General features: G+C 60.9%; 1 protein-coding gene across 2 annotated transcripts; it reads left to right on the forward strand.

The window, feature by feature from the left end:
* Positions 1-7,495: 7,495 nt before the first annotated feature.
* Positions 7,496-20,917, forward strand: TNFAIP2 (TNF alpha induced protein 2). Of its 2 annotated transcripts, none has more exons than XM_032623878.1 (12): positions 7,496-7,560; positions 10,332-10,692; positions 11,000-11,633; positions 13,791-13,905; positions 14,067-14,189; positions 14,353-14,453; positions 15,071-15,169; positions 15,748-15,871; positions 16,707-16,829; positions 17,019-17,174; positions 17,363-17,484; positions 19,054-20,917. In XM_032623878.1, the coding sequence occupies exons 2-12, from the start codon at positions 10,347-10,349 to the stop codon at positions 19,193-19,195; spliced, it is 2,085 nt and encodes a 694-aa protein (XP_032479769.1). In that variant the 5' UTR covers positions 7,496-7,560; positions 10,332-10,346; the 3' UTR covers positions 19,196-20,917. The 2 variants fall into 2 exon arrangements, with proteins under 2 accessions (XP_032479769.1, XP_032479770.1); XM_032623879.1 differs by lacking the exon at positions 7,496-7,560 and adding an exon at positions 8,482-8,500.
* The last annotated feature ends 1,248 nt before the right edge of the window (positions 20,918-22,165 follow it).

A 22,165-nucleotide genomic window follows, 5' to 3' on the forward strand; every position in this document is an offset into this window, starting at 1 on the left:
GTGTGGGGGCCGCCTGCCCAAAGCAGGGTGCTCGGGTCCGAGGACAGGATGAACCCAGCCTGATTACCCAAGGACAGCCTGGGGTGACAGGAGGGACCTGGGTGTCCCCCTTAGCTCCACCTGGACTTGTGCCCTCTGTGGCCCTTCGCCCATGCTTGAGCGTGTTCAGGTCTCAGCGCTGCCCTCCCACAGCTGGTGACCTGGGCCCTTTCCCCTCTGAGGCTTGGTCTCCTTATCTGCAATGTGGGAGGGAGCGCCCAGTAGGTGAGGGAACTCAGGGGTAGGTGACACCGGCCAAAGAGACCCGGCACCAAGGGCTTGCTGCGAGGGGCAGTCATCGTGTCACCTCCGTGCCTACACGGCCTCTCCCTCTTCCTTCCTTGCCTGGTGACCCCGGCCCCTTCCTTCCAGGCCCTGGACCACATGGGGCCCGTAGACACAGGGGCAGCACCCTCAGCGGCTAGGATGTGGTCCTGGCGGGGCCCTTCAGCGCTGCCCTGGCAGGGAGAGTAGCTGCGGGGTCCCCGGGGCCACTCTCCATCCCCTCCCTTCCTTTGCTACCCCTGAGTCCCTTAGGCAACTCCAGCAGGTCAGAGGCCCCGCCCACCAAGGTCAGTGTCTGCCCACTGTCCATCCTCGGCCCAGGGGGAGGAGATGGGACGGTCCTTCCCCAGCCAGTCGGTGCAGAACACTGGGCAGTGGGCCTGTGCCAGGCACTGCGATCAGATGATCGGAGGGGGCTGCTGACGAGGGCTGAGCCACAGAGCTCCAGGTCTGGGGGAATCAGGCCCGCTGGGTGACAGTGCAGGGCCCTTTTTGGCGGAGTTGCTGGGAGCCGTCACACCCCCGTGGCTGAGTGCCTCTAGGGACTCAGGGCAGCCTCCCTGGGCCCCTGCTCTAGTGAAATGCTTGCAGCGGACTGATACTTCGACAGGTCACACCCACCTCTGGGTCCACTCCTCTCCTGGGACCCATGGGGTCATTACAAAACCCTTCATCCTTCCAGGGATTCCCATCCTCTGGGTGCACACACACCCACCCGCTCATTAGCGGCTTTTAAAATGCATTTGTTGGGACTTCCCTGGTGGTCCAGCGGCTGACTCCGCACTCCCAATGCAGGGTGCCCGGGTTCGATCCCTGGTGAGGGAACTAGACCCCACAGGCATGCTGCAACTAAGAGTCCACATGCCGCAACTAAAGATCCCATGTGCCACAGCTAAGACCCGACCCGGTGCAGCCGAATGTTTAATAAATAAATGAATGTTTAAAAAAATAAAAATAATAAAATGCATTTGTTAAATGTTTTCTTTTCTTTTTTTTTTTTTTTGCGGTACGCGGGCCTCTCACTGCTGTGGCCTCTCCCGTTGCGGAGCACAGGCTCCGGACGCGCAGGCTCAGCGGCCACGGCTCACGGGCCCAGCCGCTCCGCGGCATGTGGGATCTCCCCGGACCGGCGCACGAACCCGTGTCCCCTGCATCGGCAGGTGGACCCTCAACCACTGCGCCACCAGGGAAGCCCAAATGTTTTCATTTTTAACCTTAATGTTTTAGTGATACATTCACATAGCTCAAAATTAAAAAGGTACGAAAAGGATATACAGTGAACGGCTCCTTATTCCCATCTCCCTGTGTCCTTCCCCAGAAACAATGAGGGCTCCTTATAGGACCCTTGAGTTTGTAAGAAGCAATATACGTGGCTATACACATGGACATATACACAGACAGTGGGCTGTATACACGGAACACCCATGGGATAGTGACATTTCAGGCATTGGTGAAGCACCTGCTTTTGCTGGAGGGAGTTGTGCTGGGGGGACGGCAGTCTTTCCTGAGCCCTGTGAAAGCAGACGGTAGAGAACCTAACGCTCTTAGATTGATAGGATCCCCAAATATTGGACTCTTAGCATGCGGGAAGGAGGAATGCTGTGCAAAGTCCTGCTGTTTCTGGGGTGCGCTGTGTGCTGTGATTCATGACCTTCCTCCTTCCTAAGGATTCGGCGCGGGGGTTAAGAATTAACCTCTTATTTTATACTAACTTTAAATGGAGTATAATCTGGAAAAATATCGAATCACCACGTTGTAACCTAAAACTAATATAATATTGTAAATCAACTATACTTCAATTAAAAGAAAAAGAATTAGCCTCTGGATTCAGACCTCTCTGGGCTGGGGTCCCAGCTCTGCACCTTCCTAGCTGTGTGACTTTGGGCAGTTACTCCACCTCTCTGGGCTCTATCTCCTGGTGTAAAATTGGGAGCATTACAGGAGAAAATGCTGATGTGCTGGATAAGGGCCTGGCCTGGGGTTTGCACTCCCTCCGAGTAGCAGTTCCTGTTATTTATATGCACTCTCTCCTTGGAGCCTTCCCTGGCAACCCCCTGAGCAAGTGTCTGCTCCATTTCCAGAAGGGATTGGGAGGTCCCAAAGGGTGAAGCAATGTGCCTAAAAACACAGATGTGGGAATTCCCTGGTGGTCCAGTGGTTTCACTGCCAAGGGCCGGGGTTCTATCCTTGGTTGGGGAACTAAGATCCCACAAGCCGAGGCGTGGCCAAAAAACAAAAACAAAAAAACACAGATGTAAGTGGTGGAGTGCCCCAGGGTCCAAGTGGTCCCATGCCCGAGCCCCACCATCATGCCTTCCTTCTCCAAAGTCCAGGAGGGCAGAGCTCCCTGGTATCGGATGAGGAGGCATTCCAACACCCGGATTTGAGGAACTGGTGGGCCCTGTGGCGGTTTGGGGCAGGCTCCCCCCCTCCCCTTCAGCCTTGGTGGGCTCTACAGAGCACTGGGATTCCCACCAGAGCTCCTGCCACGTGACCTGCCTCTGTCACTGGGTGGGACTTTATGCGGAGTAAGGCTGTTTTCCTGGAAATGATGCCGTCTAGGAGAAGGGCCCGCAGGCTGCTGGACCAGGGCAGCCCCGGGTCTGAAGGGCTAGGAGGAGAAGTTAGCCATCTTGCATCACCACTGAAAGCCATTGTGAAAAGCCAGGCCCACTTAGGAAACAGGCCAGGTCACTGGGGCTGGCACGGAAATTCCCTGATGCCCTGGAAGGGCATCCCTCCAGGGGGCCCTCCTGCATTACACTCCTTAGAAGGCCACTGGGGTTAGGGTCCTGCTGCCCAGTGGGCCCTGCTTTCTCCCGAGTGGTCCCACCTCCAGCACGGGAAGTGGGCCAGGCTCATCGAGCACCAGAGGAAGCCTTTCCTCCTCAGGCCTCATTTTCCCCATCTGCCAAACACAGAAAGGAGTGTGAGGTCTAACTTCCTCCTGGGAGGAAGGGAGGGGCTGTTATCAAGTAGACGGCTGCCTGGGGGTTGGGGGGCATTGCCTGCCGGGGTACGCCTGCTCTGATGGGTGCCCCCCCTGGGAGGGGCTGGCCTGGGAGGGTGGTGCCTGGTCAGCTGTCCTGGCCATTCCATGGTCCTCAGCGGGGTCAGGAGACTCTGGCCGAGGTCAGGTGCAGCTGCCAATGACCCTGAGCAAGTGACTTCCCCTTTGGGGAAGCCTGGGTGGCAGCAGAGATGCCAGCCTGAAGGCCTCAGCTTTTGCATTCACTTACCTCTCCAGGACTCAGTTTCCTCACCTGTCAACAGAGGAGCCAATGGCTCTGCCCAGCGCTCTTAGTGAGTGGGACATCCCCAGGAAACAAGAGGCTCCAGGAAGGGTCCCAGGTCAGGTGACCGCCTGAGAAGTGAAGGGAGAAGCAGCGCCCTGAGAGCCAGGGCTGGGGCAGTGGGAAGTGCAAGTCATCTCACAGAGGGAAGTTGGCGGGGCCGTGAGGAGGAGTCCACCCGCGGTCAGCACCGCCCTGCCAGCCAGGTCCTCCTGGTGCCCCCTGGCTCCAGTCCCATCCCCCCACCGGCTTTTGCACCTGCTGAGCCCTGTGCCAGAACGGGCTCCCTCTGCCTCCCACCCTTCTTCCAGGGAGCTTCGGGAGGGGGAAAAGAGGGAGGACATTAAACACACACCGCCTGCATTATTCTCTGGTTGGGCTGCCAGGACTGGGTCAGCCCCTCCTGCTGCCCCACAGGGTGAGGGTGAAGACTCGGTTAATTGACTGGACAAGGTCGTGAAAGAGATTGGGAAATTTTTTTTCTTTTCCAAAGATGAAAAAGGAGTAGAGGGCAGTAAAAGCTCCCATTTGTGCGTCGAAGCTTCCTAGCCCAGCAGTCAGTCCTTCCTTGTGTCTGACTTAAATGCATCAAGCTGTATTTCAGTTGATCAACATTAGGGGATAAGTAATACAGCAAAACGCTTTCTGTGTGGCTTCCAGCTCCACCGCTGACCACCACGCGACTGGAACTATCTGTGCCTCGATTTCCTCATCTGTGAAGGGGATAATTAAGGAGTACCCATTTCATAAGGTTGATGAGATCAGTTAGTGCGTGCAAAGCACTTAGCACAGAGCTTGGCACCTGTTGACAAATGTCAGCTGTCGACCCGTGCTCAGAGCAGCGTTACTCGCGACAGCCAACAGGCAGCAGCAACCCAAGCGTCCATGGACAGCTGAAAAGATAAACAATGAAACATTATTCAAGCTTAAGAAGGAAGGACATTCTGACACACGCCACAACATGGATGAACCTTGATGACATTATGTGAAGTTACATAAGCCGGTTACCAAAGGACAGTTACCATCCTTTTGATTCCACTTATATGATCTACTTAGAATAGTCAAGTTTATAGAGATGGAAAGTAGAATGGTGGGTGCCAGGCTAGTGGGAAGGTGACGAGGGGGAGTTAGTGTTTAATGAGTACGGAGCTTCAGTTTTGCAAAGTGAAAAAATTCTGGAGGTGGATGGTGGTGACGGTTGCATAACAATGTATGACATCATGCCACTAACTATATATTTTAAATGGTCAAAATGGTACATTTGGTTATGTGTATTTTACCACAATTAAAAAAAAAAGTCATCTGTCGTTTCCAAGCGGAGGGAAGGCACGTGTCCTGGGCCTCCCAAGCCCTGAGTTGCATGCAAGGAGCTGACTACAGCTCCTGGCCAGGTGCTGGCACACTTGACTTCCGGGCTGGCCTGAAGGATCTTCTGCCAGTCCGCTCCCGCGTGCTGCCCTCCCTGCCAGGTGGAACTGGCCTGCAGCCCCCCGACCCATCGCCTGGGGAGGTGGGGGATGGGAGAGCAGCTGGCCAGGGACGCTCTCAACAAGCATCTGATGCTCATTTCCTGCTGAGGGTGGAATTCTTGGCTGGCCTTTGGCTCCTTCTGGAAGTGTGGTCTCCTGGGGACAGTCTCCCCATCTGTCAAGAGGGGGTTAGAATAGCTCCTGCCCTATGGGCCCCACTGGCAGTCACACCCCTTGGCCCTCTATGCAGCCCTATTTTCAGAGGATTTCCCTTGAGTTGGGGGTTTCACGTATGTGATGCTTGACCCTCATGCCTGAACTCAGGGAAAGAAGTGCCTGGTGCAGCCACAGGAGGGGTGGGCAGCTTTTCCCACCCCCTAGCCGCAGCCTGGAGCTCAGTGAGGCCATGGAGAGGGAGCGCAGGTGTCATGGCAGCTGGGGACGAGGGTGGCTGCCCAGCATCTGCCCGGTGAAGCATCCTTCCTGTCCCTGAAGACCAGGGTCTGGAGCTCTGAGGGGATGGTGGGGTCTTTGAGCCTGACACTGTCCCCTCCCCCCATTACCCACAGCACTTTGGATTCTCCAGCGATTTCCCAATCTGTTTGGGGTTAGAAGAAGAAGCCTGGTGGGAAGGCATGGGGATTGCGCAATGAGGCCACAGCAGGCAGCCACGGAGGCACTGGGCCAGGACCCCTTGCTTCTTGCCCTTGTCACCCTGTCTGGCTGGATGAACTTGGGGGGAGGGGGGTTCTGGCCTTTAGTCTCCCCATCTATGCACTGGGAGCAGCTGGAATGACCCTCCCTGTCAAGGGGCACTGTGACCAGTTGGTTCAGATCTGAAAAATGTCACCCCTGCGGCTACAGGGAGAGAAGGGGTGGAGCCCTTCTTACTGCAGCCCCCCCTTCCCACCCCCCCTCCCCCCCGAGGGACAGGATCGATGTCCAAGCCACCATTCCTAAGGAGGAAGAGGAAGTTCTCAGTTCCAAAGGGCACCCCCATCTCCCCCCTGCCTTGCCCACTTGGCCAGGCCTCCCAGCCTGCAGAGATCTGTGCCCAGTTCCCAGGGGGAGCAGGGAACCAGTGGGGAGGGGGAGGGGTGGCAAACAAAAGGGAGGGAGGAGCAGAGGCTCTATTAAGAAGCAAAAAGGAAGCTGGTGCCCAGGCGGGAAATTCCTGAGCCACAGGGTCCTTTCCAGAGGGCAGGAATTCCTAAGATGTGAAACGGGGAAGAGGTACTCTTCACCAGCACCCCTCCGGCCCTTTGACAGAAAAACAGGGCTTAGATAGGGAAACGGAGGCCCAGAAAGGGATGTGACCTGCTCAAGGCCACGCTGAGTGCGGACAAAGCTGGGCTGAGTGAGACTCAAGCCTGAGCTGTCGGGGTCCCCATCTGGTGCCTTTAGGAGCCTGTCCTGGCCCAGCGCCGGTCCCAGGAAGGGAAAGTGTTTCAGTGGGAGTCCTACAGGCCTGCGTGTGGGTTCCGACCACCGACCACCATTTACTGACTGTGTGCCCTCGAGCAAGTCACTCACTTCCCCCGACCCCCCCGGCCCCCACCCGGCACGCGGGCCTCTCACTGTTGTGGCCTCTCCCGTTGCGGAGCACAGGCTCCGGACACGCAGGCTCAGTGGCCATGGCTCACGGGTCCAGCCGCTCCGCGGCATGTGGGATCTTCCCGGACCGGGGCACGAACCCGTGTCCCCTGCATCGGCAGGCGGACTCTCAACCACTGCGCCACCAGGGAAGCCAAGTCACTCACTTTTGTGAGCCATTTCTCCGTTTTAAGCAGGACTCGATGGTGACAGCGTATGCAAGGCACCAGCGTAGGTGCTTTGTCCATGGCTGACCAACCCCCGATCCCTTAGGGAGGCTCCTCCATGAAGGCCCCCTCCCATGGCTCTCTGCGGCCACAGTGATACCCAGAGTGGGAACACTCTCTCCAGAGGGGGTGATTCTCCGCGCGGCCACCCTCCGAGGGAGTCAGGTGGGACTGTCCCCAGCACCCCGCGGGGGGAAGGGGACTCCCCACAGTTGGGCTGAGCTGGGGTGGGTGCTGGATCTGTGACGCGCGAAAGTGGTCCTGAGCGCGGGGGCCCCTCCCAGCCAGCCAATCGGAAGCCGTCGTCGGACAACGGGTCAGCGCCAGACCCACTCCGTCCGCCTTGGGTGCCGGTCCCGCGCCCGACACAGCCTGGCGACGCTTGTCCAGCCCAGTCATCCCGTCCGGGCTGGTGGGAGGTCGTGACCCCTTCCCCCGCTCCCCTGCTAAGCAGGCCCAGCACCGCCTCGGGGAGGCGCGCGACACCGGACACGGGGACACAGGCAGCCCCCGCCACGCTGTGCTTTGGCCCTCGCCCGCGGGTTTTCCGCGGAGGCGGCGGGCGGGGCGAGCGGGCCCAGCGGGGGCGGAGTCTGCGTCTATTTCAGGCGGCGCCCGGCTCAGCCCAGACAGCGGCGGCCCGGCCCGGACACAGTAAGTGACCTCCGCCCGCGGTGCGTCCGTCCCCAACCTCTCCGCGCGGCTGCCCGGCCGCCCCGACCCCGAGTCTCCGGCCCCATCCCACGAGGGAGCGGCCGGCGCGACGGAGGGGACCAAGGGGGCGGGACGGAGCCCAGGTCTCTGGCAGCCCCTCTTCTAGGGAAACTGAGGCCCCCGGGCTGAGCTGCTGCGTCAGGGTGCAGAGGGTCCGTCTTAGATGCTCCCAGCGGAGGACTGTGTCCCGCAAAAAGCATCAGGGAGAGGCTGTGGGGAAAGGCGCCGGGTGTCCCTTTTGCGGTAGGAAGCAGGACCTATAGGCACGGAGGAGCTAGGCACAGGGGCCAGGGAGGATTGGGTGGACCTCAGCCCTGACCCGGAAAGGAGAGTGAGGGTGTGTGTGCCTGAGGAGAAGCTGGGGGAGCTGGGAGGACCTGAGGGGTGCCACTGTTGGGCCACAGGCTGTGGCCGCAGGGTATGACTCGGAGCACTCCCCTTCCTGTCTCAGTGTGCCCAGCCACGAGCCTGGCCTTAAAGGATCCCTCTCCTGCCCTCTTCTGCTGTATCCGGGCGCCAGGGTTAGCCTGAGAGACACTGGGACACATGACGCAGACCCTTACTGAGGCCTGGCTAGGTGCCAGCATGTGTCTGAGTGGTTTCCTCACATCCTTTCAGCAGTACTGTGAGGTGGGGTCCTCATCCCCATTTCCCAGATGGGGAGACTAAGGCCTATGAAGGAAGGGTGAAGTCTGGTCCACACCCTAGTGGGTGGTACAGCTAAGCCCACAGTTGTTCTCTTTCTATTGCACCAGCTGCCTCAGAGTCAAGGCCTGGGACGTGGGCCAAGGGGGCTGCTGCAGGACCCTGAAGGGTGAGGAGAGTTTGTGCCACAGAGGCGAGGAGGCAGCGATGCCATGCGGGGACCTGCAGGAGCCAGGTCTGGAGGCTGGGTAGAGCCTAGCACGTGTGGGGATGGAGGAGGTGGGGGGCAGTGAGGACAGAGGTGAGGCCGGTGGGAGCACAGCGGGTCAGATGGCCCTCACCCTCACCCCAGCGGGGGGCAGAGGTGGGGCCTGGGGGCCCAGGGTGGCGCTGAGCAGCCCCAGCCAGCCAGCCAGACCAGCTCCTGTGGGTGCCTGGCATGAAAATGGGATGGAGTAGGAGGGAAGCTGAGGCAAGGGCTCTGCAGGGCAGAAATGCCCAGTAGGCTTGCACCTGGGGACCCTGGCTTTGGGGCTCCCCAGAGTACTCCCTGCTTGGTTCTGGAGTGGAACTCTCAGGCCAAATGGCACAGGGGACGCAACGGAGATCCAGCAGGGTAGGACTCTGCCCAGGCACCTGCTGAAGCCAGTGGGAGTGTGAGAAAGCCCAGCTTCCTGGCCACTGAGTGGCTCTGGTCAAGCCTGGGGGTTTGGGACGAGTCCCGGGGCGAATGTGAGAGGAGACTGGGCCGATGGGGAGGCAGTAGGGGTTGTAGAAAGTCTGACAGGCCTAATCCCACCCCACCTCCTGCCGCCTCAATTTCTCTCTCTGGATGATTGGATCACCCCATCTGCCTTGCAGGGGTGAACTGAAGTCACTGTTTGTATGAGTCATGACTTGGTGTGTTTACTCTCGGGTGGTGGGGCAGGCACTGTGGTTATGGATCACCCCAGTTACCAGGGAGGCCCAGCCCTGCCCCGCTCCCTCCTTTGGGGTCAGCCATGTTCCCCTCCACCAGTCCTGGCCTGGCTTTCACAATGGTCAAGGCGCTGGGGAGGGTGCTGCCCCTCTGAATGCAGCTCGCGAGGTGTTGGGGGCCATGAGGCAGGGGTGCCCGGAGCCAGGTGATCTGAGTTCCAAGCCCAGGCTGTTGACCATTGGGGCATTTTAAGCCCCTCTGAGCTAGCTGTGTGAGATGAGGAAAATAACACGCCTCCTGGAAGGGAGTGCGGAAGTGATGGGATGGGCACTCAGGAAGCGCCCAGAAAGTGGAAGCTTTTGTGACGATGATGTCACCCCATTTGTGGAGCTGGGAAGCTTGGGTTTCCAGTCCCAGTTGCCAGTTGCCGTGTGACCTCAGACAGCCCTGTGCCTCATTGAGCCCCTTGTCCCTATGGACATGGGAAAGACCCCCTGAAGTTTGAGGGGGCACTATGGTTTCTGTGGACTTGAGCCCCAAGGTCATATAGGGGTCAGGCCCTGCCTACCTTGTGGTCCCAGCCGGAGCAGCCGTGTTTCTGCTCAAAGCGTTCCTCTGTGACCCCAAAGCTGCACGAGTCAAGACAAGAACAGGCAAAATGGAGGACGGGGCTAGGGCTGGGTTCCTGCCTCGGCCCAGCCTCTGGTGCTCTGTGACTTTTCTGGACCTCGGTTCTCGCTCGGCGCCGTGGGACGGCGGCCCGTGGTCTGCCTGCTCCCCTGGGGTCTCGTGGAATCCTGGTGGTTCTCATGCACTGCAGTCCCTTCTCCCTGCCCAGAGGGTGGGCTGTCAAGGAAGGATTTGCCAAAACGAAGTGAAGGCCCCTTCTGTCTGGAATATGCCTCCCAACCCCAGCTTCCTCCCTGCCTCGGTAGTTCTCAGAGGGGCGGTGGGTCCTGAGGAACTGGTGTCTGGGAAGAGAGTTGAGTTGTTGGTGCCCATCTGGGCCAGGAGAAGGCCAGAGCCTGGTGGTCATACGGGTGAAAACACATCAACCTGGCTGTGTACCTGGACCGGGGAGCCGGAAGCCAGGCCCATCCCCTGGTGACCGCTGAGCCTTTCATTCCCTCGCCTTGCCAACCCGCAGGCCTGAGCCGGCGTGATGCTGAAGACGATGACCTTACAAGGCTTTACGGGCCAGCAGCCTGCGCCAGGGGTCCTTGACTTGCCCCGAAGCCCCCAGAAGTTGCCCTTCACCTCGGAGGCAGAGTCAGAAGCCTCCATGTCGGAGGCCTCCTCCGAGGACCTGGTGCCACCCCTGGAGGCCGACGAAGCCCCAGATAGGGATGAAGAAGAGGCTGCGAAGAAGAAGAAGAAGAAGTCGAAAGGCCTGGCCAACATGTTCAGCGTCTTCACCAAAGGGAGGAAGAAGAAGAGTCAGCCCAGCTCAGCAGAGACAGAGGGCGACTCTGAGTCCAAGTCCGGGCCGGCTGGCCGGCTGCCCACAGGTAGGCAGGGGCCCCAGGTCCCAGCCGGGCAGGGTCTGGGCAGGATCGGGGCTCACTGGAGTGGACGCCCCACTCACCCAGGACAGAGAGGGCAGGGAAGGTGGGCGCGGAGGTGTCTCCCTTGCCAGCTTCCCCTGCGCGCCCTGATCTCAGGGGCAGGGAGCGAGCGGAGGGGCCCTCGGTCCTGTCTGGGACGTCGACTCGCCCCTTCCGGCGCCTCACCTCACCTTTTGAGGTCTCGGCCCACGGGAGGTGACTGGTGGGTTTCGGGGCCCCGGGCCGCGCTAACGTCGGGTCCTGGCCGCAGTGGAGGAGCTCAAGGCTGACCTGGAGCACGGACGGCTGGAGGCGGCGGGGCCGCTGCTGGCGCTGGAGCGGGAGCTGCAGGCGGCGATGGCGGCGGGCGGCATGAACGAGGAGGAGCTGCTGCGGCGTCAGAGCAAGGTGGAGGCGCTGTACGTGCTGCTGCGTGACCAGGTGCTCGGCCTGCTGCGCCGGCCGCTGGAGGTGGCGCCGGAGCGGCTGCGCCAGGCGCTGGCCGTGCTGGCCGAGCAGGAGCGCGAGGACCGCGCGGCGGCGGCGGCGGGGCCCGGGCCCTCGGCACTGGCGGCCACGCGGCCCCGGCGCTGGCTGCAGCTGTGGCGGCGCGGCGTGGCGCAGGCGGCCAAGGAGCGCCTGGACCAGCGGCCGGCCGCGGCTGCCGAGGGCCGCACGGAGGCCGAGCGCGCCTTCCTGCACATGGGCCGCACCGTGAAGGAGGACCTGGAGGCCGTGGTGGAGCGGCTGAAGCCGCTGTTCCCCGCCGAGTTCGCCGTGGTGGCGGCCTACGCCGAGAGCTACCACGAGCACTTCGCGGCGCAACTGGCGGACTTGGCGCAGTTCGAGCTGAGCGAACGCGACACCTACGTGCTGCTGGTCTGGGTGCAGAACCTCTACCCCAAGTGAGCGGCTGGGCAGCCGGGCGCCCCGGTGCTGGGCGGGGCCCCGGGGGCAGGGAGGCCGCTCTGCAGGGGCTGTCACCCCGTGCAGGGAGTTCCAGGTGGGAGAAGCACAGATGGGCTTGGACTCAAGGGGGCAGGGCCTGGGCTGGGTCTGCTTTGCACTTGGAGTCCTTAGTCTCTTGGGCCTCGGCCCCATTCCACAGTTGGGGAAACTGAGGCACAGAGAATGGCAGGGACTTCATCATTCATTCATGAGTTTCCAGTCTGGGGAGGACATGAAGCAGCGCCCATCCAGAGCAGGAAGGGGTGTGGCAGGGGAGCCCGGAGGAGGGGGCCCTGACCTCGCCTGGGTCAGCCCAGGAAGCCAGCTCAGAAGAGACGGCGCAGACTTCTACCTGCCACAGGAGTTTGCTGCTCTGGGGCAGCTCACAGTCTAATAGAAGTCAGGCAGTCAGGCAGGGGAGGAAAGAGGAGGACAGGTCAGTAAGAGGGAGGGTGGTGTTCCCGGCAAACGGAGTCATCTTCCAGGGCCTGAGGCTGAGCTGTGAAGCATTCTGGGAGCTGTGTGGAGCTCGTCAGTGTTTGGATTATCCAGCAGGCCCCTGGGGGCACTCCCAGGCAGGACAGGGAGCAGGGGCAGGGTGGGGCCGCTGGGCCTGTTGGAAAGATCCCCATTGTGCAGGGTCATTCAGTGAGGCCGCACAGAGCTGGGCTCTGGCCCCCGAGGCCTGGAGCCCCTCAGTTTGGAAGGCTTGCTCTGCCAGTGAAGGATACCTGGTTACCAGCCGGGTGCCGCCTCAGGCATCCCCTCATTTCCCCAGACCTCTGGTTGTTCACACAAGCTGGGTGGGGAGAGACTCATACTGCAGCGTGGAAATGACCAGGGCACGAGAGGCCAGGGGCTCCTATAGCGACTGGCCCCGGCACCTAGTGTAAAGCCCACAGGAAGCCTGGAGGTGTAGCCCGTGTGAGCAATGCCCAAGCATCTCGGGGACACATCTGGGTGGCCAGTGGTCTCGGTTGGTACTGGTGGGTCAGCCTCACGGGGGCCGGAGGAAGGGCCGCTTGGGGAGTGGTGGGTGAGGAGTCGGCAGGGCATAGGGAAGTTGGCACAGGGCAGGGGTTGCGGGAGAGTCAGGGCGGCTCTGAACCTGTTCCTTCTTGCTTGTCCTGACTCACCAAGAAATGCCAGGCACTCACACTTCTCACCCTCAGCCTTCCTGACCCAGTGACCCCAGGGGCTTTTAGCCTGGGACCCACTGGGGTCACTGCAGCAGGAAACTGAGGTCAGCCGGGCATGGAGCCCCGAGGGGGGGAGTCCAGGGTTGGCTCCGTGGAGGCCTGTGTGGCCAGAAGTGCGGGGAGCAAAGGGACACAGCGCATCCAGGCTGGGGGAGGGGCAGAGAGGGCCATTCTTGAGCCTCCAGGCAGACCAAGGTCCCTGAGGAAGTGCCAGGGCTGGGCAGTCCCCAGGGGGCTCTGGGACCCGACAGAGGTGCCACAGGGATGGGTGGATCTGCCTCCTCAGAGCAGTTCAGGGCGGTGCGGGGACAGCCCTTCCTGCTTGGACTGGCCCACCTCTGGGGGCAGCAGACCCGGCTGGGGGGCGGGGGGAAGAGGGCACAGGGCTAGTGGGTGCCCAAGGCCAGCAGGGCTCGAGTGTGGTGGGGGATGGGTGAGAAGGAGGCAGAGGGTAAGGAGCTGTATCCTGTCTGCGTGAGAGCGGGGAGCCCTTAGAGCCGGGAGATCAGACCTGAGAGGTGGTACTGCCTGTTGGGTGGAGGAGGGATTGTTGGAGGTGAGGGCAGAAGCGGGGAGGCAGGGAGGGGGGTCCTGCAGTGAGCCAGGCGAGAGAGGGCGGTGGCTGGGCAGGGGGGTGCCTCTAGCCGTAGCTCGCGGCTCATCAGTCTCGGGGCGGTATTTTGGAGCAGAAGCAGACGGGGGTGAGAGTAAAGGAGGCACGACGGTTCCAGGGTTTGGGGCCTGGATCAGGCTGAGCAGGTGCAGGACCCACCACATGAGGTGGGGAAGCAGGGATGGGGTTCGGTGGAGGCAGGCAGTTGAGCTCTGGGCCTGCCAGAGGCTGAGGCCGAGGAGGAGGGCTCTTGCCGGAGGGGTGGCGTGAGCTTTCCTCATGCCAGCCCCCTCTGCCCACAGTGACGTCATCAACAGCCCCAAGCTGGCAGGCGAGCTGCAAGGAGTCAGGCTTGGGAGCCTCCTGTCCCCCAAGCAGATCCGGCTGCTGGAGGCCACGTTCCTCTCCAATCAGGTGGTGAGTCCAGCGCCAGCGCCAGCGCCAGCGCCAGGGCCGGGGCAAAGGGGGGGCGGGAAGGAAGCGGAGGGGCGGCCGGGGCAGACAGGACGTGGCAGGGAGCCTGACAGGCACATCCACGTGGGCTTCGCGCTCCCCTGACCAGCCCCTCCTCCCCCAAGGCCAGCGTGAAGGAGCTGATGGCCCGTGCCCTGGAGCTGGAGTCACAGCGCTGGACCCAGGATGTGGCTCCGCAGAGGCTGGACGGCCGCTGCCACAGTGAGCTGGCCATTGACGTCATCCAGGTAGCACGGCTGCCCCTCGTGCGCGAGCGCACATCCTTGCGTGCAAACACACGCTCGCCCCTGAGCACAGTCCCTCTTTTCCATGTCTTACCGACCCCCACACCCGCCGCAGCCCCAGCCCTAGACCGGGTGGGCCCCTGCTCAGTTCACCTCACCCCTGCAGATCATCTCCCAGGGCCAGGCCAAGGCCGAGAGCATCACCCTTGACCTGGGCGCGCAGATGAAACACATGCTGCTGGTGGAGCTGGCTGCGTTCCTCAAGAGGTGGGTGACGGCCTGTGCGCACGCAGGAAGGGTCCCTGCGGCCACCCCTCTCAGCGCCCCGCCCCGCCCTCGTGCCCCAGGTGGGAATCCAAGCTAGATCAGTGCCCCTCCCTGCTCCTTGGGGGTCTGTCATTCTGAGCAGGCGTCCTCATCCCCCTGTACCACCCACCTGGGTGCTGAGAGCCTGAGGTAATCTGACCACCTGCTCTCGGCGAAGCTCCCAGCAGAGCAGCCCCCAGCTGCAAAGAAGATGCCCCGTGAGGGACTGAGACACTGGCCTCCGCATCCGGGGACGCTCCAGTCTGCACCCTCACGGTTCTCTTGGCTAGCTCCCTCCCCCTCCTCTGAGGACCCCTGCATGGCCCAGGCCTCCAGTCTTCCAGCTCTAGAGGGGGCCTGGGGGGAGGAGGGAGGCAGCAGAGCGGGGTGGACACCCTCTTCAGGAGCTCTGCAGGGGCCCTGGCCTCACTGGCCTGAGCACGTGAAGCCAGTTACAGGATGCTTCGGGGCTAGGGGCCCCTCCCTGTGCTGTGGGGAGCCCATATGTAAACCCAGGGAGGCTGCTCCCGTCCCGGTGTTTCTGCTGGTCCCGCATGTTCCCTTTCGGGTTTCACCAGCTACCAGCGTGCCTTTGATGAATTTCTGGAGAGGAGCAAACAGCTGAGAAATTACAGGGCCAATGTCATCGCCAACATCAACAACTGCCTCTCCTTCCGGTGAGGGCACTGGGTGGAGTTTGTGGGAGCCGGCATCACTGGGGCTGCCTGCCTGTGAGAGAGACAGAGAGAGAGAGAGAGGGTAACTGGGAGGCGGCTGGGAGGTGCCCAGGATGGGGGAAGGGGGGAGGGGCAGCTTCAGCAGAGATGTTGAATTAAAACGAGCAGGTCCGTAAGGAAATGCCAGGGCCTGTGGCGCGGCAGCGGCGGCAGCAGCAGTGAACGTTTATCTAGTGCTGGGGGGTCAAGCACTCGCGCAACTGATTTACTTTATTTTATTTCATCCTTATGACAACCCTATTAGGTAGGCACAGTGATCACGTCCATTAAGCAGATGGGCAAAGGGAGGTGCTGTGGAGAGGCCCTCAGTTAGAAGAGGATGTGGTGTTACGTGTGTGCTGGGAGCGGGAAGGCTGGGCCTTGCCTCGGCAGCATGGGTGGGATGACGTGGACTCGCTCCCATGGGGAATGGGGAGCCAGGGAGGGTTCTAGAGGAACGGTTTAGGAAGATTAGCCTCAGGCTAACTGGCTCTCTCGGCAGGACTGGTGTGATCTCCCTGCCTCCCATGTCCTTCCAGGATGTTCGTGGACCAGAAGTGGCAGACACCACAGGACCTCCCGAGCCACCTGCTGAGCCCCCTGGAGGAGCTCAAGAGTCGTGGCGTTGATACCCTGCTCCAGAGCCTGTTTGGGGTCCTGAAGGTAGCCGGAGCCTCCCACCGTGTGTCACACGCTGAGCCCGGTGCTGGGGGAGGGCGGGGAGGGCCTGGGAGGGGACTGGGCAGGGAGGGTGGCAGAAGCGAAGAGCTGGCACGTGGAAGGCGTGGTGTGAGGCCAGGTGAGGGGCCCATGGCGGGCCCCTGACCTCACTCCCAACGCTTCAGCCCCGGGGCTTGGCCTCAGAGGGCCGCCCAGGGCCCTCGGGTGCAGACGGGAAGCTTCAGTGCCCGTCCCCCGCTGAGACGCCCCAGACCCTCCTGCCCAGGCCCTGTCCCCATGCCTGACTCCCAGCTGTGGTGCTCAGAGCCTTTGGCAGCCGTCACCACGTCTGCTGTGGGCCAAGAAACCCACAGAAACCCTTTAGCGCCTTTAGCAGAGAATGAGGCAGGGGTCCCAGGAAACGAGGAGGAGGGACTCCCTGCCTGCCCTCCATGGGAACCCGCCCTGGCCTCAGTGCCCGGCAGCTGTGGGTGACCAGGCGGTGACCCTGGATGACTTGGCCGGCTCCTCACAGGCCCAGCCAAGCACAAGGCTTTGTTTATGCAGGAATTTATTTATTTAAGGAGGGCGGCCAGTGGAAAAGGCCTCAGGGCAGGCAGATGGCAGCTGGTCGGCCTGTGAGAAGGGTGTGCAGACCACGCCTCCAGTCCCTGCCTGTGAGCAGGGCCCGAGCGCTCCCTGGCTTCCCTGGGAGTCCTTAACGTCCGGCCCCTGTCCTGGGCCCCGTGTGTCCGTGTGTGTCTGTGTGTGCATGTTTCTGCGGCTGGCCCTTCCTCTGCAGGGCGTGGCCAGACATCCTGCTTCTCTCCTTTCACAGCCGCTGTTCAAGAGGTTCACACAGACCCGCTGGGCGGCCCCCGCGCAGACCCTGGAGGAAATTATCTCCGTGGTGGGCGAGAGGCTGCCCGAGTTCTCTGAACTGCAGGACTGTTTCCGGGAGGTAAGGGGGTGCTGAGCTGGTGGCAGGAGCCGGTGGGGTGGGGGGTGGTCTGGACATGCGCGCACACATACGGACGCGCTCCTTTGCTCTGGCATCCGCCCCTCCCTGGACCCTGGCTTCGAAGCCTCGAGGGAGGTGGTGGGTTCCCTGTGTGTTGGCTCACATGACCCTGCCCACTCGCCCACCCAGGAGCTCATGGAGGTTGTACACCTGCACCTGGTGAAGGAGTACATCGTCCGCCTCAGCAAGCGGCGCCTGGTCCTCAAGACGGCAGAGCAGCAGCAGCAGCTGGCGGGGCACATCCTGGCCGACGCCGAGCTCATCCAGCGCTTCTGCACTCAGAACGTAAGCCCCCACCCGCCCCTCCCAGCTCCCACTCCCATAGGCTGCCCTCCTGCTCCAAGCTCTTCACGGGCCAGGACAGCCCCTCTGGGCCTCTCCAAACCCAATCAGGTCGGACCTGAGCCTCTCTGGGCCCCTGGGTGGCCTCCGGGGCAGGGACAGCCTCCCTCCAACCAGGCCTGTGCCTGCAGGGCTCCCCGGCAACCTGGCTGCATCGTGCCCTCCCCATGCTCGCAGAGATTATTCGCCTGCAAGACCCCAGTGCCATCAAGATCGAGGTGGCCACGTATGCCACCTGGTACCCTGACTTCAGGTGAGAACAGGGGCACCAGAGGACCTGGGCAGGTAGCATGACCCTGATGTACCCGACTGTGGTCAGGGCCTGGTGGAGCCAGAATGAGTCCCTCCAGGGTGGGTAGAGCTCAGATACCGGCCACCGTGATGCAGTCCCTTTGCTGAGTGCTGTGTACCGGCCACCATGCCCAGATCTTTACAGTGGCTGTTCACTCAGTCCTTACTGCCACCCTGTGAGGCTGACACTCTTCATCCCCATTTACAGATGAGACCTGGGGAGCTTAAGGAACGTGTCCAGGGTAACACAGCTAGTCAGTGGTAGAGCCAAGATGACAAATCCAGGGGGTCTGGCTCCACAGCCCACATTCTTAGCCTTTATGATAACTGCCCCTCAGAGGGGAAACAGATCAGAGAGACCAGGGACCTGCTGGAGGCCATGGCAAGTCAGTAGTGAAGCTGGGGTCCACCACTCAGCCTAGGGGCCCTCAGGGGCGTGACCTGTGCCCTGGGTCCTAGTACCCCTGTTCCGGAGTGGAGGCTTAGCCCCTGGCTGCCTGAGGATCTGGTGAGTCAGGGAAATTGATTCTATGGTCTGGGTCCTCTAATGCTGTCAGACTGTTCCAGTTATGGGATATGAGTTGGACTGTCCCAGCGTAGCCTAGTCCAGCCACGGGCTGACCCACTCCACCTACTCATCTACCCATCCCCTCACTTACACACTCACCCATCCATCTCCGCACTCATACAAGCACCTAGTTACCCACCTGCTCCCCCATCTTCTATCCATCCATCTGATGACCCGCCCATCGACTCATCTGTCCATCCGTTGACCCATCCACCCATCCACCCACCTATTCATCCACCCTTCCACCCTTCCACCCATCCACCTATCCATCTATCCACCTATCCATCTATCCACCTATCCATCTATCCACCTATCCATCTATCCACCTATCCACCTATCCATTCGTCCACTGATCTATCCATCCATCCATCCATCCACCCATCCACCCATTCCACCAACAGTTACTGAGTGGTCTCCTACTAGGTACTGGTCTCCTTAGGCTCTGTTTTAGGCACCAGGATGCAATGAAGTACAAGACGGACAAGGTCTTCGTTCTCCCTCATGTTACTTACAGTCTGTTTAAGGTTAGCAACGACGAGGTGATCAGGCAAAGGAGTTCAATTGCGAGTTTTAAAGATTGTTTAACCAAGGTTGTGAACCGCAGGAGGTGCTGACTTTAGGGATGGGAAAGCCTCTCAGGGGAGCTGACATTTTAGCTGAGAGCTAAAGGGTGAGATGAAGCGGGTTATCTCAAGAGCATGGGGAAGAGCACTCCAGGACGGACAGCCAGTGCAAAGGCCCCAGGAGGGCAGGAGCTTTGCGCGCTCTGGAGACGCACGGTGGCCAGCGCCGCTGGAGCTCAGTGGGCAAAGGAGCGTGTGCGGGGGGGGGGGGGGGGTTGCTCGTGGGCAGGGGCTTGGCTGCAGTGCCCTGTGGCTCCGCCCGGAGTCTGGGGAGCTGGGAGGGGGTGTGAGCACGGGTGTTGGCGAGCGGGCTGGACTGACAGGATACTCTCTTTGCCAGCAAAGGCCACCTGAGTGCCGTCCTGGCCATCAAGGGGAACCTGTCCAGCAGTGAATTCAGGGCCATCCGGAGCATCCTGGACATCCACACGGGGGCGCGCGAGCCCTCTAAGTCCCTGTTTTCACTTATAAAGGTTGGTTAGCTACTTCCGCGGCCTGACCTGCTTGTGAGCTCATGGCGAGCAGCGGATGCCACCCCGTTCGGTTCGGGGGCCGTTCAGACCAGCACCGGCTTCACAGCCCCACACGGCCTCTCACGGACGTCCTGCCTTCTGCTGCTGCTTCTGACCAGCCCTGGCCTAGGCGCAGGTCCCTGGGCCGCGGGAACTGGACAGGCCCTGGCTTGTTCACCCCTCCCGTGGCGGGCGGGGGGAGCTATGGGGACCCAAGGAGGCCACACATGAGAAGTTCCCTGTAGATGACGGTGGATCTTGCACGCTCTGAAGGAGGGGCCAGGAGGGGGAGTGGCCAGGGGACGGAGCTCCAGGGTCACCGCCTGTCTGTGGGGTCCTTCCACAGGCTGCCTCCGAATTGCCCTCCTCAGCCTGGGTCTTGGCGCCTCTCCAGCTCCGGGGTGGCGGCCTGAGCGTCACCCCTCCTGCCTCCTCTGGTCCAGGGCTGTGCTGAGCTGGGCTCAGCCAGGGCGTGGAATGGAGGGCAGAACTGGAGGGAAAAAAGGGAAAGATGAGCTCTCATCTGGGACCTGGAAAGGGGCCTGTGGGGCCACATGGCAAGCTGGGGGCAGAGCTGGCATCAGGGCCCCTGCAGCTCAGCCCCTGACCCTTCTCTGCTTCCCCACGGGCTTCCCCTGAGGATGGGTCCAGGAGGGGCAAGGACCTCCTGGGTTTTCTCAGCCTCCGCCTTCCCCCACACGGAGACAGGCCCAGGGGTTCCTCCGCAGGTCCTCCCCAGAAGTCAGGCTGAGGTCTGGGCAGGGCAAGCTTGACCTCTGACTCCTCGGCCTCTGGATTAGTTTCCTGTTGCCACTTCAGCAAACTTCCACAAGCTCAGTAGTTTAAAACAGAACTCTCTTTCGGTTGTGGAGGTCAGAAGTCTGACCTGGGTCTAGTGGGCTAAAGCCAAGGTGTCAGCCGGGCTGACAGCCGGGTTCCATCTGGATGCTCTGGAGGGCCATTTCCTTGCCTTTTCCAGTTTTTAGAGGCTGGCCTCCCCTGTTTCTTGGCTAGTGGCCCGCTTCTATCTCCAAAGCCAGCAACGGCCGGTCGATCTCTTTTTTCACATCTCAGCACCCCTCTCCTGCCTCCATCTTCCTTCCTTAAGGACCCCAGTGATGACCTTTGACCCACCCAGACAATGACCTTTGACCCACCCAGACAATCCAGGATCCTCTTCTGATGTTAAGTTCAGCTGATTAGCAGCCTTAATTCCACCTGACCCCTTAAGTCCTCTTTGCCTTGGAACGTGACGCAGTCACAGGTCCAGGGATGTGGACGTGGGCATCTTTGGAGGGGGGTATTATTTTGCCCACCACAGCCTCCACCCATCCCCTGCCCTGTGGGGTGCCTTGTCCTATCCCAGGGAAACATGGGTTCAGCTACCCTCCTCGGCCTCTGCTTACCCCAGAGGCTCTCGGCAGTCAGACTTGGGCACAACTCCACCTCGCCTGCGTCGCTGGGCACGCCGTGACGGGGTTTGCAGCCAGCTCTCGGGTTTGTGCTCCCTCTTTCCAGGTACTGTGGCCGGAAACTGGCCCGTGTAAGTGGTGCACAAAGGCCTTTGTACATTTGTAGGAGTTAGCGTGTTTGATGTTATTATTATTATTTTTGGTAGTACTGCTTTTGTATGTGTTTTTTTATAACATGATCTTAGTTTTATAGTTTGATATAAAGCTGATTTCAAAAGTGGCTGTGGAGTGATTTATTTTGGGAGCAAGGATGGGCCATCAGTGGCTTTCTCAGCCTCTTGGGGTCTGGCAGACCCTGTGCCCCCAGTTTCTGTGTCAAATCCCCAATGAGTCCGGCCCCCCAGCGCCTCCTACCCACTTCTTACCTGTGAGCGTGAGTTTTGGGGGGGTCTGCTGTGGGGCAAGGCCCATCACTTCGCCCTTCAGTTTCCTCACCTGTAAAGGGTGGTCATGACCCTATCCAGCCCCCCCACTGTCCTTTACTGAGGAAGGGGAGGCGGGGCCTCCAGACAATCCTTTCAGCTCCACGCATAGGGCCAGTGGGAACTGACTCTCATATTTCTGGAATTGACCTTGAAGGCTACAGCTGTGAACAGAGCTGACCCCAGCTGTCCTCTACATCCCCATCCTGGCCCAGGATTGGGGGAAGGGCAGAGTCCCTGGGAGGGAAAGGGGAACCTGGGTGAACACATTCCACAGAGCTGAGGGGGGCGCCCAAGGGAGCCAAGGGTGGGTGGAGTCTGGAGTCTGGCAGGAAAGGCCTGGATGGGGAGGAAGGTCCTTTCAGATGAGATCGGGGTGGGATGGATCCACCAAGCGGTGTTGTGCAAGGAGGGGAGGGGAGGGGACAGTGGTGACTGAGGACGCCCTGCGTTTGGGCTCCGAGTGCGGGGTCCTGGGCGCGTTGAGCCTGAAGTGCGGGGTGGGAGTGGCCGCGGGTTTCCCCTGGATCCTCCCGCAGAATCCTGGGTGAGGGATAAGAGGGAAGGGGGTGCACAGGGGGACGTGAAAGGAGCTGAGGACCAGATGGAAAGTTTTAGATCAATCCGGGCAGACATTAATGGACCAAAGAGGATGGATTTGGACTCAAAAGTGCTGGGGTGCTGAGTCCCCCAGTCTCACAGCAGTGGGTGGGCCGGGGTCTGAGGAGAATAGAGGCAGCCAGAGGCAGGCACCCTGGGGTGGGGTTGGGGGGGCAGGGCCAGGTCAACTCCTGCTGGACCCAGCGCAGGAAGGGCCACCCCCGGCGGGGCAGGCGAAGGGCAATGAGAAGAGGACATGGCCGTCGCAGTTAGGGACACGTTGCTGTTCCTGTAGGAGGGGTAGAGATGTACGAGTTCCCGTCAGGGCCACCAGCTTGGGCCACCTACTTCAGTAACTTCCCGGTCGCCGCAGGAAAATTCCTTTCAGGGAAGGATTTGCCCCAGAGTTGGGGAGTGAGTGACTGGGCAGAGGGGACAGAGGGCAG

This window comes from Phocoena sinus, chromosome 2, assembly GCF_008692025.1.
Source record: "Phocoena sinus isolate mPhoSin1 chromosome 2, mPhoSin1.pri, whole genome shotgun sequence".
In the NCBI taxonomy this organism is placed as follows: Eukaryota; Metazoa; Chordata; class Mammalia; order Artiodactyla; family Phocoenidae; genus Phocoena; species Phocoena sinus.